At 35.6% G+C, this 19950-nt stretch overlaps 2 protein-coding genes across 2 annotated transcripts; one reads left to right on the top strand and one right to left on the bottom strand.

Annotated features, from left to right (window-relative positions):
- Positions 1-890: 890 nt before the first annotated feature.
- LOC127100395 (transcription termination factor MTERF6, chloroplastic/mitochondrial) lies at positions 891-2437 on the bottom strand. The gene is made up of 2 exons (XM_051037546.1): positions 2231-2437; positions 891-2018 (listed from the first exon to the last, which is right to left on the bottom strand). The coding sequence occupies exon 2, from the start codon at positions 2010-2012 to the stop codon at positions 1005-1007; it is 1008 nt and encodes a 335-aa protein (XP_050893503.1). The 5' UTR covers positions 2013-2018; positions 2231-2437; the 3' UTR covers positions 891-1004.
- A 7972-nt stretch (positions 2438-10409) lies between these two features.
- Positions 10410-10955, top strand: LOC127103048 (uncharacterized mitochondrial protein AtMg00810-like). The gene is made up of 2 exons (XM_051040342.1): positions 10410-10590; positions 10702-10955. Exons 1-2 carry the CDS (start codon positions 10410-10412, stop codon positions 10953-10955), a joined length of 435 nt encoding a protein of 144 aa, XP_050896299.1.
- Positions 10956-19950: the final 8995 nt, after the last annotated feature.

Below are 19950 nucleotides of genomic sequence, written 5' to 3'. Positions count from 1 at the left end.
TTGATGCTTTTCAATTCAAGCATTCGGTTTGATTTACATACACTCTTCAGTACATAGATCATAAGTTTGTTGTACTCTCAAACATTTCTTATTATTGCAGCAGCCAGTTTATTCCACAACAGCAATTGAAATTTTGATCCTTAATGCCAATGGCCGTGTCTTACTAAACTAAAATTATTTAAGATAATAATGCAGATTGAGGTAACTAACAACATCCTAGATGTTGGGGGGAAAAGACAGTACAAGTTAATGGATGAAATTAGATATCACATTATGATTAGGTTAGGTGCGAAATCCTTCTAGCTGAATCTTCCATGATCCTAATCGGCAGAGCACATTTCAATTTCAATTTCCAATCATGAGAAAAAGCAGTTATGCTTTATGACTTAAGATTAAAAGCAAAAACTGTGTCTACATTCTACGGCTACTACTTGTCTATCTACTCTCATGAGTTTATCGGCAAACAATCATATATCTGTGCCTTAAACAACATCGTGCAGACAGAAACAACTGTATGTTTGTCCTTGATGAACAGTGGCAATTGTTTTATTTTTCTCATATAACGTTTTGGTAGTATTAGGTGTTCGTGTCAAAATCCGTGCTTCATAGATTATGAAGGATTAGAAAGAATTTATTTGATGTTACTCGATCAGATATTATTGAAATTTACCGAAATCTTGCTTGATCATTCAGACTAATCAGGCTGTAAAACAATGAAGGTATGACAACAGTAGTTACAGGACCTTATTAACCATATGATGGCAGAGGAACCCTTTGGTATCCATGCCATGCAGGCGCGCCTCAATCCTAGATCCAAAAGATAACCTATTAACCTAACACCTTCGTTACAACAAATAACAAGATCATGAATTTTAACAAAAGATCAGACAGATACAGAATCAAAAGGATATCAATGTGGAAGGTACTCTACATCAGAGGAAAGAAAAATGAGTCAACTAATAAATTAATTATGAAAATCATACAGACTAAAATAGGAATGAGACCTAGTTACTCAAGGCATGTCCTTCTAACAAGCCAAACTTCAAGTGGAACTTCTTCTCATTACAGTCCAGCATTTCACTCAAGCTGCAATTTAAATTCCTCTGTTGTAGTAGTTTATGCCGCAACACTAATTTTTTCTTCAGGCCGTGACGAAAGAAGCAAGGATAATCAATGATTTCATCGACTTGTCTCCCCATTACATCTACCAAAAACTTGATCCTCGGTTCTAAAGAATTCCTGACGCTCTTGATTAGGATAGGAGGAAAACCAACCACCAAATCAACTATCTGTCGCCCTTGAAATCCACGATTCTTTAAGTAATCGTAATTGTGCACCAAAACCTTGTTCACATCTCTACTCAAAATCGAAGGGAAGTTCAATGCCAGCACTTGAAGATCCTGCTTAGTCAGACCAATTGATTTCAAAAACTCCGAAGTAGGACGAAGCCTTTTATCAACACTATAACCCATAATAAACGGGTCCTTGACCAAAATTTTACCAACCATTCCGTCTTTATCAAGACCAATGCTAGCAAGAAACTTCACAATCTCCCCCATCTTTGTCTCAATACTGTAACTAATAAGCCTAGGGTTTAACAGTAGAATTTTCCCGATTTGCTTTTCAGGGACGCCTAGTGCTTGAAAAAAGGCCAAAACGGGACAAAGCTTCTCTTCCACACTATACGAGAGTATGTGAGGGAACTTAGCAATAGCAGAGGCAACTTCATGAGGCTTTGTTGCAAGTGTGTTGAGACATTCAACCATGGGGAGAATCTTCTCATTGAGCCCAAGCACAAGAATTTTCGGGCATTTTGAAACAATCGACGGGAGTTTCCTTTCTAGAATTCCAATGGTTTTCAAATACTCCCAATTCTCACTTGCTCTTTCTTGATGAACCATCTCGAGGCGCTTGCATTTTTTGAACATTCCTTGTATGATGTTATCATCAAAGCCTCTATCTTTGAAAAACCACATCATGTTACAGCTGTTATTGCCGCTACTGGTTTCCATTTTACTCTACAAATTGTTCATTGAAAAAATAGACATTTAATTTACACAATTCCATAGTAATATATTTGCGTTTTGTTTTGAATTGATATGCATTCCAGTTTATAATATAATTTAGGGTTCATGAATTCTATTACAGGTTCTACCTATAAAGTTTGAAATTTCCATTGAGTAAAAAAATAAGGAAAAGAAGAAGGGAAATGGGGAAATTGATATGTTACCAGAAGTGTTGTTGCGTTGTAGCAGAGGAGGATATAGAGACTGGAATCGTTGAAGGAGATTGAAGTGGTAGAGACAGAGACAGAGAAGTGGGTTTACTGAGAGTCCCAGCTGAAGTGAGACTGATGATGAGAAGACAACATGGATGAAGAAGAGGATAGAGTGTAGATTCTCACCCACCCACGACGTCGTTTAACTGTTTTATTTTCGTATTTAAAATAGACCATAATTTTTTACTTTATTTTAAAAATGTATTTCTTGAATTACATCAACCAGTAATTTTTTTTTACTTTATTTTAGAGATGTTCCTATGAAATTTATGATATATTATAGTTATAATATATTCTTCAATTTTATATAAATTAAATCATACACTTTTAAATATAATATATATATATATATATATATATATATATATATATATATATATATATATATATATATATATATATATATATATATAATCCGGAATACACAATAAAATCCAAATAATATAGAATCGCATAAAAGTGCTTAAAATACAAATACTAAATACAACTGCGTATGACGGATTCGGGATCTTGTTCCTACGTTGTCTCCTGTATTGTATTGTCTCATGTGTATCCCCTATGATGGCATCTAGAATGTTCCTCGCCTAAGAGTCATCCAGAAATAGTCATCTGTATATACTTGTTTGCCCAATATCCATGATACGACGACATCTAGGCAACACATCAACAACATGATTTGCACTAGCCATCATCTCCTCTAGTATCTCCTAATGAGCAGGCCTAGATGGATCTACTAGAAAATTTGCTGTCATATAAGGATGTGACACCCTAAAATATCACGGGATGTATTCGTGTACAACACTCCAGTAGCTAGGAGCTATGGTACTTTATACCTCATCTGGTATCATATGATTATGATAATCATCAAACATGGTATTCATATCTCTATGTGTCATGGCGGGAGGAGCAGACTCAAAAGGGTCTCTATAAATAAATTGCATGTAGCTAAAAAGTTGTATGACGCACGCAGGAAGATGAGGACACGTCATACGTGAACTACAAGCTAACCATCCTGAGTAGAAGGCTATATCGTCAAATAGATGCGTCTCACGGTGAGTGACGTAAGTATGGAAGTGTATATCCTCTGCTACCAAGCGGTCAAGATACACTCTGTAAAGCTTCGTCACCTAATTCCATATGAGCAAGATGAATGTAGAGTCACATGACTAGCTGGATATGCGTGGAAATTGTTGGAGGATCCAAGCCTAAAAATGGCACATATGAATCATTATTAATGGTGTAGAAAAAGTGTTATGAAAATGACCCACAAACACAAAAAGATACAGAAACATTATCATCAACAGTATGATGTTGCATATCATTTATTTGGTCTTCCACATATAACCTTCAACTAACTTTGAGTACAGGTAGACCAAACAAACGACACCCCAATTGTACTCATGTCTTCGCTCCAAATCATCAAAGTATCGCAGGTATACCACATCCACATAAGTGGAACTTTTGTCTACAAAAATGGACATGTCAACCAAATAAGTATGACGGGACTCCTTCAAACCCTTTGGGTGTCTGGGTAGGTGATAGTTGTCTCTTACGGATAGATGAAGGCGGAGATTCATAAGTCTCAGACGTTGACGCATCTGCATCAATCAGACTAGAAATGACAGGTGACTACGATGATCGAGTTATTTCCCTTCAAACCGATGCATGTTGCGTAACTTTGTTGTGCCTCAATCTATCTCTGTTATCAGCCATAATGTCTAACAGTAAACCACACAAGCATTATACATATGAAGCACAATGATGTCGAGCCAAAAAATTCAGATTGATAAATTTCGGAGATGCATCTCTATAAGGTTCTGCAACTCATAAGAACGTTAATGGCGGAAATGCAGTCCATGGCAACATCCAGAGTAATGCATTGATCATTTAAACTACCTATCAAACACATTTCTCATTTAAGTAACATATCTAAACTACCTACTACATAACTTAATGCTTAATTTCTACAAATGTATATAGAAATTTAAAATAAAAAAACTTGTCAAATGTTAGTTTAATTTGATGTTGTGTGAGTTCTTTGATCGATTTGATGTTGATGGAAGAAGCTTTGAAGTGAGTTGAATGATTTTGAGAGAATGTTAGTTGAGAGATTTTGAGACTTACGAGGTTGAGAGTTTGAGAGAGTATTTTGAGAAGTGAGGAAGGAGAAAGGGTTTAGCGCCTTTTGGTTAAAACAACGTCCAGAGATGCATCTCCGTAAGCTACATGGAGATGCATTTTTCATAATTTTATTTTGCATGGTCTTAGGGCCTAACTTAGGAACGATTGTGTTTGGGGTGCGTCAAGAGATGTATTTCTAAATTCTATGGGTATTTTTGGTTTTTCACAATGGTAGGAAAGCAATCCTTATGGTGCATTGAGAAATTCCCTTTATTTATCCCTTATTAATAAAGCAGATAAAGTTGCATGTGTTACTATGAAAACTGGGATGTATGTGGGTTGGATAAACCCAATAAATCAAGTCAAACCGATCAAAAAAAGGGATTTGAAAGGGTAAATGGGTCAATATGGTTTTTGAAAATGAAAAATCGTTCAAAATAATTGGGTTTTGGGAAACCCAGACCCAACCCATAAAACTCACCTAACCTATAAATTTGACCATTAACGACTTGATATTTTTGTTTTTTATGTCTCTTAATGAAATAATATATAAAATAATATTTATATTTTTATCATTAGAATTTAGTTGAAGATATTAATGTTGATGTCAATACTTCTTTTTAAATTATGGAAGCTATTTGAACAATGTTCTTGGCTATTTTTTGTAATTCGGTGAATGATGACTTTAATGTATTTATACTTGGTTGTTTCAATTTTACACTTTTGTTTTATAAGTCATGATTTTAAGTTATTTAGGATGATACGCTTTGATTATTTTGTGTGAAGACAAGCTTCTCAAAATATTTTGATGAAGACATGCTCAACATATATGCATTGCAAAAAGAATGACTCAAGACTCAAGCTCAGGCGTTTCCTTTCAAAGCATTTCAAAGTCTTGAAGATTGTTATTGATTCGATCAAAGTGTTAAGGTATTAAGTTATCATTCTCTCTATGATAAGTCAAGTGCTCTAGTTTTTATCATTCATTGATGTGTTGGCTGCTTAAGTCTCTTAAACTTTTCTCTTGTGGCAGTCACCTTCATTTGAAATTGCATTCTTCCATTTTGTTGTGTGGTAATCGGTTACCAGCATTAAGGTAATCGATTACCAGATATGCGTGATGTTGTGCAAGGCAATTTTAACAACAAGTAATCAGTTACACCCTTTTGGTAATCGATTACACAGTGTATTTTTTCAAATATTGTAACTTTGGCTCAGGTGTAACCGATTACACCATATTGGATAATCGATTACCACTGAACCAGTGGCAGAAAACATTGCATTTTTTCATGAAAATTTTCTATGGATTGTGTTCTTGAACCATGGCATCCTTTCATGTATCATAACCATTTAGAGAGGTATCTAAGGGCTATATATAACACTTTTCTGCAGAATTTAAACACACCTCCTTTTCTCACAAAATATTTTCAAACAATCTTCTTCATTCATCTTTTCAAATTTATTTCAAGTGTTCTTGATCAAATTTTTTGGTGAAACTATTTACAAAATTTTCATACACATTCATATAGTTTCATCCATATCATTAGAGAACTTGTTTGTCATAAAGAAGTTTGATTACTTTAAAGGAGAATATCAATAAATAGATTGATAGATTATTTTCACTTGTAAAAAACTCATACTGCTGCTTTATCCTTGTTGTCCAGGATTGTTTGAAACAAGAGGTTCATTAAAAGGGAGAATTAGTCTCTTTTTGAACTTAGTGAAAAATCCAAGAGGGTTGTTCTTGGTGTGATTGTTAGTGTCTTCATAGAAATACTAGGAAGAGTCTTGTAAAATTTCTAACAATAGTAAAATCTCTTTCATGTTGAAAGGGGGTTGGAGTACTCTCGACCTGTGAGGGAAACCAGAATATCTCTTCGTGTTCTTTACCTTTTCGCACTTTACCGTTCATCACTTAAAATAACCAGAAAAGAAAGAACAAAGTTTGTCATAAAACCGAAAAAGGTTTCAAAGAACCTAATTCACCCCCCCCCCCCCTCCCGTCTTAGGCGCTACTCAACTAACAATTGGCATCAGAGCAGGTTATTGGTAACTTGCTTCTCTGATCCAGAAGATGGCTTCCGCAAACGTAAACCCGGTTTTCAAAGATGGCGGTAGTAGCAACAAAGCACGCCTATTTTCTGAAGAATATTTTGACTTCTGGAAAATCCGCATGAAAGCACATTTAAAAGCACAGGGAGATGGTATATGGGAAACTGTTGAAAATGGTCTGCATAATCCTATGAGTGTGGTCAACGGTGTTGGCACTCCGAAGGTTAAAAGTTCATATGATGAAGACGATAAGAAAAGAATACTTAATGAAAAGAAAGCTATCAATATTCTTCAAAGTGCATTAAGTATGGATGAGTTCTTCAGCATAACTCAATATAAATCAGCAAAATAAATATGGGACACTTTGGTGGAGACTCACGAAGGAACCACTGAAGTTAAAAGATCCAGATTAAACACATTGAGTCAAGAATATGAAATATTCAGAATGCAGCCCGGAGAATCCATTGTTGCATTATAGAAAAGATTTGTTCACTTGACGAATCATTTAATTGCTCTCGAAAAAATATTTACAAATGATGATATCAACCTTAAAGTGCTAAGATCCTTGACTAGAGAATGCAACCAAAAGTAACGGCCATATCTGAGAAGAAAATGATTTCCACTATGACGTCCGCATCATTATTCGGAAAACTCCAAGAACATGAACTTGAACTTGGAAGACTTGAAAAGCATGAAAGTCAAGAGAAGAAATCCAAAGGAATTGCTTTAAAAGTAGATTCAAAGGAAGATAAAGATGATGACGCACCGGAGGAAGATGAAAATTCCATGCTCCTGACAAACCCTTTCATGCAAAAAGAAATAAACATTTCAGGAAAAGGGAGGCTTCCACGTCTACGCAAGAAGTCACATGTTATGAATGTGGAAAGCAAGGCCATATAAAGTCGGATTGTCTGAAACTCTCCAAGAAAGGTGGCTTTAAAGGTAAGAAGGATTTCAAGAATAAAAAGGCGTATGTTGCATGGGAAGATAATGGGATAAGTTCTTCATCCGGATCAGAAAGCGACGAAAATGCAAATCTAGCATTAATGGCTTCACACCATTCTGACGATGAAGAAGATAAGGTTAGTAGCGATTTTTCTCTTTTTGGCAGTGATGCACAAGGTGCTATAAATGAACTTCTTAAAGAATGGAAAATTCTGTATAAAATAATATCATCTCAAAAGAAAATAATTCCATATCTAGAAGAAAAAGTCGTGACAATTGAAAAAGATGTCGATGATGAAAAACAAAAGATGATTAATGAAAAACAGAATTTTATATGTAAAAATTGTGAATCACTTTCTTTCCAAATTGTCCAATTAAAAAGGGTTCTTTAAAGGTATGAGAAATGACAAATTGGGTTGGAAGGTGTCCTTAGCCAACAAAGATATTCCAATGACAAAAGTGGACTTGGTTATTCAAAGTTTTCCAAACCAAGTTCTAGTAAAACTATCTTTGTTAAAGCTAATGACCAACCAACTAAAGAGAAAGTGAACAAGGCAAAAGATGTTCATCACTATCCTAAAAGAAAAATATTTTCTAAAAATAAATCTTATGTTCCTAGATACAGAAGCAATTTTGAACCTACTTGTTTTTATTGCGAAATAATTGGCCATACACCTAATGCATGCTATGTTAGAAATTTTAGCGTAGAAAGTGGGCATTACGTGTGGGTAAAGAAAGACACTAATTATGAAGGACCCAAAGCAATTTGGATACCTAACCAAAAGTAATTTTTTTTGCAGGTATGCTTTAAAACCACATCAAACCTTTGGTATCTTGATAGTGCATGTTCCAAGCATATGCCAAGAGACATTAACAAATTTTTAAATCTAGAATTGAAGGCCAAGGGTTATGTCACATATGGTGATAGCAACAAAGGGAGAATTATTGGTATAGGAAAAGTTGGAGCACCACCTTTCACATCCATTGAAGATGTCCTTTATGTTGAAGGACTAAAGCACAATCTTCTAAGTATTAGCCAACTTTGTGATAAGGGCTTCAAAATCAAGTTCACCAAGGATGAATGCTTGATTGAAGATGAAGTCTCTCATGAGGTAAAACTCAAAGGTATGAGAATTAATAATATATTTATGATTTCCCTTGATGATTTGTCTTTGAAGGTAAAATGTCTTATGGTGAACAATAATGAGTCATGGCTTTGGCATAAAAGATTCGCACATATTCATATGGAAAATTTGAATAAACTTATAAAGCACGATCTTGTTATTGGATTGCCTAAGATAAAATTTATTAAATATAGACTATGTGATGCATGTCAAAAGGGAAAAAAACCAAATCAACTTTCACATCAAAGAATATGGTGTCCACTGCAAGGCTACTACAATTGTTGCATATGGACTTATTTGGTCCGTCAAGAACAAGAAGCTTCAGAGGTAATGTATATGCTTTAGTTATTGTTGATGATTTCTCTAGATACACTTGGACTTTCTTCTTAGTGCAGAATAGTGATGCATTCAAGGCGTTCAATAAATATACAAAGCAAATTCAAAACGAGAAATCTCTATTTATTGCCTCCATAAGAAGCGACCATGGTGGAGAATTCCAAAATGCCTCCTTCGAAGAGTTTTGCGAAGAACATTAAAAATTTCATAATTTCTCAGCACCAAGGACTCCTCAACAAAATGGAGTGGTGGAGAGAAAGAATAGGTCACTTGTGGAACTTGCAAGAATAATGCTTAGCGACTCAAATCTTCCAAAGTATTTTTGGGTGGATGCGGTAAGCACGGAATTCTATGTAAGTAATAGAATTATTATTAGACCTATCTTGAAAAAGACACCTTATGAACTCTTCAAAGGAAGGAAACCAAACATCTCTTACTTTCACATTTTTGGATGCAAATGCTTTGTCCTCAATAATGACAAAGACAATCTAGGTAAGTTCGACGAGAAGTCCGATGAAGGTATATTTCTTGTATATTCTCTTACTAGTAAAGCCTATAGAATATATAATAAAAGAACTTTAAAAATTGAAGAATCTATGCTTGTTACTTTTGATGAAACTAACCCCTCCAAGGAGGATATTATTTTGTATGATGATGATGATATTGTAGAATTTCCTCAAAAAGATACTTCAAGTGGAAACAATGATAATCAACCAAAACATCAAGATGAGCAAGATCAACAAAAGTCAAATGACAATGATCTACCTAAGGAATGGAGAACTCATCGGGATCATCCAGTTGATAAAGTCATTGGTGATATTAGTCAAGGCGTTGCAAAAAGATTAAATCTCAAAGATGCATGCTTGAATATGGCATTTGTTTCACAAATTGAACCTTCCAAAATTGATGAAGCTTTAGGTGACGACCAATGGATAATTTCTATGCAAGAAGAGTTAAACCAATTCGAAAGGAATCAAGTTTGGGAACTTTTCCCTAGGCCAAGTGGTAAACACAATATAGGTACCATATGGGTGTTTAAGAATAAATTTGGCGAGAATGGTATAATTGTTCGAAACAAAGCAAGATTGGTGGCCCAAGGATACAATCAAGAAGAAGGCATTGATTTTGAAGAAACATTCGCTCCGGTTGCAAGGTTAGAAGTTATCCGTTTATTACTTACTTATGCATGTTCGTTAAATTTTTAGTTATTCCTAATGGATGTCAAGAGCGCATTCTTGAATGGCTACATCAATGAAGAAGTCTATGTCAAACAACCCCGAGGCTTTGAAGACTTCAAGAATCATTCACATGTTTTCAAGTTGAGGAAAGATCTTTATGGCCTAAAGCAAGCACCTAGAGCATGGTATGATCATCTCAGCAACTTTCTTTGTGAAAAGGGATTTGAGAAAGGTAAAATTGACCAGACCTTGTTTATCAAGAAAATAAAAGGTAACACTCTATTGGTTCAAGTCTATGTTGACGACATCATATTAGACTCAACAAACAAAGAAATGTGTGAAGAATTTTCATTGATGATGCAATGAGAATTCGAGATGTCCATGATGGGTAAGATGATCTATTTTCTTGGGCTCCAAATTAAGCAACTAAAGGATGGCATCTTCATCAACCCATCAAAGTACTGCAAAGAATTGCTGAAAAGATTCGACATGGATAGTTGCAAGGCAATGTCTACTCCAATGGGATTTGAATCTTATGTTGATCAAGATGAATCAGGTGTTTCAATTGAAGTCACAAAGTATTGAGGTATGATTGGTTCCTTACTCTATTTGACGGCAAGTCGTCCTTATATAATGTTTAGTGTGTGTCTTTGTGCGTGTTTTCAAGCCAATCCAAAGGAATCGCATCTCACCACTATTAAAGTGATCATGAAGTATCTCAAAGGAAAAACAAATGTCGGCATATCGTATCCTAAAGGTAGTATTTGCAATTTAGTTGGTTATTCTGATGTTGATTATGGAGGAAGTAAAACTAATCGAAAAAGAACTAGTGGTATATGTCACATCCTTGGAAGTGCATTAGTATCATGGGCTTGCAAGAAACAAGCTTGTGTTGCTCTTAGCACTGCCGAAGCGGAATAAATAGCAGCAAGTAGCTGTTGTGCTCAAATACTTTGGCTTAAGCAACAACTTTGTGACCACGGACTTGGTCTTGGATGCATTCCTCTTGATTGTGACAACACAAGTGCGATAAACATTACAAAGAATCCGGTCATGCACTCAAGAACCACATATTGACATTTGACATCACTTTCTTCGTGATCACGTGCTTCAAGGAGATGTCGAAGTCACATTTGTGGATACTCATAATCAACTCACCGACATCTTCACAAAACCATTGGCACGAGAACTGTTTTACAAAATTCGAAGGGAACTTGGAATTCTAGATGATTGTGACATTTGATTCTTCAAAAACCCATCAATTCAAATACAAATCTACACTATCTTTTTACCCAATATCTTTTATTTTGAAATATATATGTGTTTTCTTACATGAGTTTAAAGAAAGAGTCAATTATGGGTGTCCTTACAATGTTTGTATTACGTGTTTGCCTCGCATAAGTTGCCTAAGGATATGTTAGAGCATGTGTAATTATTGTTTTGTTAAGTTTCATTTCATGTTGATCTTGGTGAAGCTACTATGTTTTGTGTAGAGGTAATCGATTACCACGTTTGGTGTAATCGGTTACACTCCTGTTGTATGACTTATTTCTGCTTCTGTTTGTGAGGTAATCGATTACTACTTTGGGTGAAATTGATTACACGCTTGTTTCGTGACTTCTCTTTGCCTCTGTTTTATGGTGTAACCGATTACACCTCCCTGGGTAATCAATTACACCTGAGTGTTCCTGAATATTTTTTATTTTAATTAAATGGATGCCTTTTGGATAAGTGTTTTTATACTCAGATTTTTCTTTTCTCTTTATCACTTTCCTTATTACTTTCATATCTCACTCTTCGTCTACCCTAAATCTCCAAATTTCTTCTCTCTCATTTATCATTATAACCTAAACTCCATTAAACCCTATTAAAACCCCACTTACAAAACTCTCTACTTTTCCACTCTCTCTTCCCCAAACTCCTTCCACCCCCCCCCCCCCAAATCCTAACTTTTCAACTCTCATGGCTCCATCAAGGAAAGATAAAGGCAAAACCAAAATTGATGAAGGTAGCTCAGAACATCAAGAATCTGCTCAACATGCTCCATCCCTCAAATCCAGGAGACTTACGTTTGATTTCCGGAATCGGTCCCTTATGCTGGTAAAATACGGTAACATTTCCCCATTTCCTTCTCATAGTTTTGATTTTCCGGAACTCTTGAGACGTCAAGGAGTGTACTCTATGGTCTCCGATTGTGGAAATTATTACTCGGATTTGGTTAAAGATTTTTATGCAAATTTGGTTATTATTCTCGGTGTTAAGGATGTCCTAACTTATAGGGTTAAGAATACTGATATTGTTTTGGATCTAGAAGATTTTGGGAATTGTTTAGGAATACCGTATAAGGGTCAAGCTTTTCATCATGGGTTTACCCCGGAATGGGAAGGTTATAGTAAAATGGATTATTTTTTTCACATCTGCCGTGTCTCATAGTAAGCTATCCTGGGTAAGAAGAATCCTGCCTCTTCCCGGGTACTTTTATTTTCAAATAACTTGACGGTAAGCAATAGGATACTTCATTATCTGATTTCCTATATTTTGATGCCTAAACACTCAAATCACTCTCAAATTGGTGATACGGAGTTGCAACTTATGTATGCCATCAAAAACAAGATTGAGGTTAATTGGGCATATACCATCATGTACCACATGAAGCATCAACAATCCCTAACTAGAGGATTACCTTATGCTAGGCTAATCTCCAAAATCTTGGAAGGATATGGTATTGATCTAAGAAGGGAACCAAAGAAGAAAATGACTGCAAGAGAATATGAAATCAACGCTTCAACATCGGTTTGGAATACCGGTATCTTTTTAGACATTGATGGGACGTATAAGTACAAGGATGAATCCTCAACCTCTTCAAATTCTCCTCCACCACCTCCACCGGCTCCGGAAGGCGAATATTCAAATGAAGCTCTCTACAACAAAATCTGCTCAGTTGAGACTACTATGATGAAAAATTATCGTGAGCAAAAATTTGAGATGGCTTCTATCAAAAGACTTTTGGAGAACCTTACCAAATCTCAAAACCCAGAGATAAGTGATGAAGAAGAAAGTGAAGAAGAAGACGATGAGGATATGGGAATGTCGGAAAGTGACTAAGGCATTTGTTCTAAAATAATTCTGTTTTGTTTCATGTTTTCCTTTGTTATGCCAAATTTTTCCTCTTTAGAATTATGTCTTTATGAAAAAATTGGTGTTGTATTAAGCTATGTGTGTTATGGTTATTGTGTTATCTATGTATGTGTTCATGTTATTTACCTTATCATCCTAGAACATATATGTGTGTTTTATTGTTTACGTTTTTCCCATCCTTTTTGCTAATGACAAAGGGCCTATGGCATCCATGGCATCCATAGCGAGCGCCTGCGGGTTCTGGATTCTTCATTGATAACAGTCCGATCTCGGTAATCCCAAACCCTATGGCATCCATCTCAGAAATGAAACGAGTAGACATTCAAGGTATTGTTCACACATTCATGCATATCTAAATCCACAGGCAAAACGTAACGATACTCACCCTTCCGGATTTACCCGTAATACCTCATACATTCAGAAAATTCAAATTGCAAGCATAAAAATGATGGATATAGGGCAAACCTGATCGGAGAGATCGATTGAAATCGAATGGCACGGTTGGATTTGCAAAGCAACCTTAGGGTTTGCGTGAGGTGGAGGTGAAAAAGTGTGTGAGTCAGAGCGAACCTTTAAGAGTTGTCTGAGGGCTGCTGCAGATTAGTTCGTAGGTCTCTCTTTCTTTCTCTCTTTTTCTCCAGTTTTTCTCCAGGGTTTTATTTCAACTGAAACTCTAGTATTTATAACCTGATTTCGTGGCCTGGTGGGATCAAATGAGGGCAACTCAAGCCCAAGACTTTCTGTTATTTTTCTGAAAACGTGTGCACTTCGCCTAGCGAAGGATCTGCTCTCCTAGCGAGCATGATAGTACAGATTCGCTAGGCGAACCATTCTGCTCGCCTAGCGAGCATGACAGCTCAGGGACAGATTTTTGCTCCTTCAATATTGGCGTTTTGAATGATGAATAGACCCCATTTGAACCTGTTGGAAGTAACTCAAGTCTTTCCCTTGTGTTGACTGATCACCCGGATAGAAACCACGAAGTGTCTTGGGTGATATTCAAGCTTCTTGGATCTGATTCTGATTGACATGATGAAATGCAATATGAAATGTTAAATGACCTGAAAATGAATACATGAATGAGGAGGGCAAATTTTGGGGTGTTACACATATATGTGCGTTTTATTGTTTACGTTTTTCCCATCCTTTTTGCTAATGACAAAGGGGGGGGGGGGGGGGGGGAGATGTATTTCTGGTTGTTGTTTTTGGTCTCTAACATGCAGCTAGCAAATCACTTTAAAAATCCCAATTTTGGATCAAGGGGGAGCTTCGATCAAGGGGGAGTTTTTCATTTGTTAGAGAAAACAAAATTGGATCAAATTGTCAAATATAGAGTTATCATCATCAAAAAGGGGGAAAATGTGAAGACAAGCTTCTCAAAGTGTTTTGATGAAGACATGCTCAACATATATGTATTGCAAAAATAATGACTCAAGACTCAAGCTCAAGAGTTTCCTTTCAAATCATTTCAAACTCTTGAAGATTGCTATTGATTCGATCAAAGTCTTAAGGTATTAAGTTCTCATTCTCTCTATGATAAGTCAAGTGCTCTAGTTTTTATCATTCATTGATGTGTTGGCTGCTTAAGTCTCTTAAACTTTTCTCTTGTGGCAGTCACCTTCATTTGAAATTGCATTCCGCCATTCTGATGTGTGGTAATCGGTTACCAGCATTAAGGTAATCAATTACCAGATATGTGTGCTGCTATGCAAGGCAATTTTTACAGCAAGTAATCGATTACACCCTTTTGGTAATCGATTACACAATGTATTTTTTCAAATATTGTAACGTTAGCTCAGGTGTAACCGATTACACCATATTGGGTAATCGATTACCACTGAACCAGTGGCAGAAAACATTGCATTTTTTCATGAAAATTTTCTATGGATTGTGTTCTGGAACCATGGCATCCTTTCATGTATCATAACCATTTAGAGAGGTATCTAAGGGTTATATATAACACTTTTCTACATAATTTGAACACACCTCCTTTTCTCTCAAAATATTTTCAAACAATCTTCTTCATTCATCGTTTCAAATTTATTTCAAGTGTTCTTGATCAAATTTTCTGGTGAAACTATTTACAAAATTTTCATACACATTCATATAGTTTCATTCATATCATTAGAGCACTTGTTTGTCATAAAGAAGTTTGATTACTTTAAAGGAGAAGATCAATCAATAGATTGATAGATTATTTTCACTTGTAAAAAACTCATATTGTTGCTTTATCCTTGTTGTCCAGGATTGTTGGAAACAAGAGGTTCATTAAAAGGGTGGATTGCTCTCTTTTTGAACTTAGTGAAAAATCCAAGAGGATTGTTCTTGGTGTGATTGTTAGTGTCTTCATAGAAAGACTAGAAAGAGTCTTGTAAAAGTCCTAACAATAGTAAAATCTCTTTTATGTTGAAAGGGGACTAGAGTACTCTTGATCTGTGAGGGGGACCAGGATATCTCTTCGTGTTCTTTACCTTTCCGCACTTTACCGTTCATCGCTTAACATAACTAAAAAAGAAAGAACAAAGTTTTTCATAAAACCGGAAAAAGTTTCAAAGAACCTAATTCACCCCCCCCCCCCCCCCCCCCCCCCCTCTCTTTTAGGCGCTACTTAACTAACATTTTGATGCTAGTACTAATAAGTTATGAGTAATTTATGTACTTCTAGTTCTAGGTACTACCATAATAAAAATTTGAGTTTTGTAAATATTTTAATATAAATTTTATAAATAAGGCTAAATTATTTTTTAAGAAAAAAATAGTTGGAGCATTTTTTGAATAAAAAAATATGACACATCATTTATAATTATATAAGAGAAAAAGGAATATAAATTGGGAAATCTACAATCCAACCCACACATTTACGGTTTTACCCAAAACAACCCAATGATGTTGTGGGTAGTTATTGTACCTCACTTAAACTGATATATTCTATGTGGTTTGTGTTCTGGTTTTGGTCAATCCCAACCCAAACCGTCCTATATACACCCCTAATAAAAACCCAACTTCAAACTCAGGGGAACGAGAGTGGAGTATATATGGTTGACAAAGGTAGATCTTTATGGTGGAGAGTTGCTCAATATATTGATAGAATGGTAGAGGTCTTACAAATGCATTGGTTTGACAATAAATTATCTAGAGAGATAGGCGATAATGAATAACTATTGTTATGGGAGAAGGAACTATGAGATGGTGGGAGAAGTTTGAAGAACTTATATTCGAGGTTGTATAGATTGGTGTAGAAAAATGAGCGCTAGTGAGAGATTTGATTAGGAGGGAGGGTGATGGATCAATTTGAAACATAAGTTGGTTAAGTGGTTTGAACGAGGAAAAAAATAGAGGAGAGAACTAGATAAAGGATGCAAATAATTATCTTGAGAGACAATGTGAAGGATAGATGGAGATGGTTAAAAAACGGATATTCGGTTAAAGAATCATACTCTTCAATTATGGATAGCTTAGTTAGTTGTCACACTAAAGCTAAGGCTTTTGCGTCTGCTTGGAGTAAATTAGTTCCTTTAAAGGTTTCATTATTGATCTGGAGCGGGGGGGATTCTTGCAAGGTGAGCATTCTAACATCCAAGTCAGTTACAGAGTCCAAGATGAGTGAGGTAACATTATGAGATCATAAAAGTGTACCTTAAGTATTGCGCGTAATGATTATATATGTTGGATAATTTTGGTTGGGTTTTGTATGGTATGGATGGATATTTGGATTTTGCTCGTATTGGACCTTTGGCCAGCTCAGAATATTTGCCCTCAAGGCTTGTCTGATGTTTTATCAGTCGGAAAGTCTTTCAAAGGTTAAGGCTGACATCTAGTCACTAAACCTACCACAAGAGGAAGTCGGAAGGTCATGAGACAGTTGTGAATGTATTTGGGAATAGGACATTAAATTCATTTCACATCATTAAGACGTTTCACCAATTTTTCAGGCATGTGGATTTAGATCCACAGGTTAGAACGTGGCGGTCTTCTCTAGAGCATTTAAGGGAACTTGAATTTGCTTGTATTCCCAAGATGAGATATGGTCTTTGATTTTTGACTTTACATTTTCTATTTGATCTGACTCGCTGCTTACTCCCCCTATATAAGAATTTCTTGGCTCTTTGGGTGAAATTTTATCCATTCTTGACAGTCAGTTTCCCCTTCTTGTGGGAGTAATTTTATATCCTTCTTCCGAAGCCTTCATCTTATCTTCTTTGGAACAAATATTTCCATTCTACATTTAGTCTCTATCCCACTTTCCTACTTCCATTCTCTCCATGTTTCATTCTTACTTTGAGCTTATTTCCTTAATACCCAAAGGGAGATTTGGTTAAATGGGCTCAGTTGTCCAGAGGTGCTTCTTTCGGGTCATTTACACCTTTGCTTAAGCTTCTAGATACTCTTACCTTGAAAATTCCTCACACTTATCAATAGGTATTTGCTTCAATATCTAAGGAAGATCTTGCCTATCTTTAGAATCTTATGGAGGAAGAGAAGATGGAACTTTTCTCTAAGGCGACTTTCTATACCTACCGAACAAATTCTCTATTTTCCGTTGCTACTACTAGCCATGGTGATGTTCTATAAATGTACAACATCTCTAAGGAAAGGGATACCTAGAAGGAAAAATGCAAGAATGAAGAGTCTGAGAGATCCGAGCTCTAGAGAAAATGGTTGGCTCTTCTAAAGGAGGTAGATAAGTGGAAGTATCTTTAGGATGAAGCAAAGGTGCATGGATTCGCCTCTTCTACTGATGTCAGTATTGAGGGTCTCTTCACTGGATATTGATAGGCTGCAAGCGTACAACAATGTTAAAGTATTGTAAGAAGTTGTCAAACCTCAGAGACCAATTATCTAATTATCGAACTCGACTTTATCGGCGTGTAGCTAAAGCTATCGAAAATTAGGATATGAATGATTATTTACTTTTGTAAATTAAATAATTAAAATAAGCATAGTTTAGGACTATAATTCATACCTCTAATCCCCTCGTGAACCCTAGTTTTATTACGAGAATAAAGCTAATCTCGTAGAAAAATGGAAAGGGTGGATAACACCCACTTTCGTCGGCATGTTGTCTTGCTCTGATCAAATATGCTACCCACTTTCATTGGTGTAATGTATTTGTTTAGAGCATGTTTTCAGAGCAACCATTAACCAAAAAGTACTTTCCCTATCGAATAGTTGAGACATTTTCGTCGCCTCAATCCGAAACTTCGGTGTTTCTAATTTTGATATCGCGCTACACCCTTTTAACGTATATGCCATATCTATTTCATTCCTACATTCTAAAAAAATTTGAATATATTTAATCAAAAACATCGAAATTAAGTTTCCTAAAATTCTAGTAACAAATTGCCTAAGCATCTACATGAGGATTATTACAAGGCAATCCTTATTGCCCTAAACTCCAAATTAACTACTCAAACATAAAGATAACAAACAAAGCATACATTCCATACATGATCAAAAGTAAATAATATAACTAACAATACGAAAATTAGACATGGATTAAAGATAATTAAGACGTGAATTAAAGAAGAAGAAGCTTCAATGGAGTCTTGAAGTTTACGGAACTTGAAGATAAAAGCAAGAATGCAGGAAAAATAAACTTGCAAAGTAAAACTAAATTCTAAGGCCTAAGGTTTCTTTTTCTCATAGGAATTTTGACCAACCTATAGAAAGATTACAATCAAAGTAATATATATTTTTACTAAAGTCAATAATGAGCCACTTCATTGCCTTGGAACAACTTGGAATCTAAATTATCAGAAAAATGTTACAGAATATCAAACGTTCACAATTGAAACTGGGTTTGGCACGAGTGTGCTGTTGGGCGCACGGGGTCCAACTGAGCAACATAACCCATGTCAGACAACACGACCCAACCATGTTTCTCTCTGCCATATTGTATTGGAGTTGGTGTTGTGGCCAACACGGCCCGTGTCTGGTGACACGGGCCAACCTTGTTGGTTGCAGGAAACTTGTATTGGACGATGCATTTCTCATGAATTCTTTGATCATTTTACTTATGTTTTGTCCCATATTTTATTATTATCTAAAAAGAAACAAAAATATGCAAACATGCATAAAAGTGCACAAAAACGAAGTTCGACTTCCTAAGAATCACAAACAAAGCATACTAAAAACCTAGTCAAAATGTCACTGACAAATCCATACTTGAATCACTGCTTGTCCTCAAGCAATCTTGCTTGAATCGAAAGAATTTTAACAAGAAAAGGTTTTTCAAATAAGAGTTCAAAATAGTAAAGTGAAGATACTTATATGGGATTATGTGTTGTAATTGGATAAGGGTTAATTCTTATGGTACTAAAAACCATAAGAGTCACAAACAAAGCATACTAAAAACCTAGTCAAAATGTCACTGACAAATCCATACTTGAATCACTGCTTGTCCTCAAGCAATCTTGCTTGAATCGAAAGAATTTTAACAAGAAAAGGTTTTTCAAATAAGAGTTCAAAATAGTAAAGTGAAGATACTTATATGGGATTATGTGTTGTAATTGGATAAGGGTTAATTCTTATGGTACTAATTTTATCCAAAGGCTCTTATGAGGATACAAACTAGAGTCTCTCTCAAAAACACAAATTCCACTATGGACTTGACTATAATTCTAAGTGCTTGATTTTCTTCTCCTTTTAAGTACCCACAACGATCATATTAAGGCATTTTAAACATAAATATCATAAATCACTAGTAGGCTTACACCGAGGAGGTATTATTCACGATTATTTGAACAAGCTAACGTTTGGGGAGGGCAACCTTTTTAGG

The sequence above is a fragment of the Lathyrus oleraceus genome, chromosome 7 (assembly GCF_024323335.1).
Source record: "Lathyrus oleraceus cultivar Zhongwan6 chromosome 7, CAAS_Psat_ZW6_1.0, whole genome shotgun sequence".
Lineage (NCBI taxonomy): Eukaryota > Viridiplantae > Streptophyta > Magnoliopsida > Fabales > Fabaceae > Lathyrus > Lathyrus oleraceus.
This window is presented reverse-complemented; position numbering and strand designations above follow the sequence as displayed.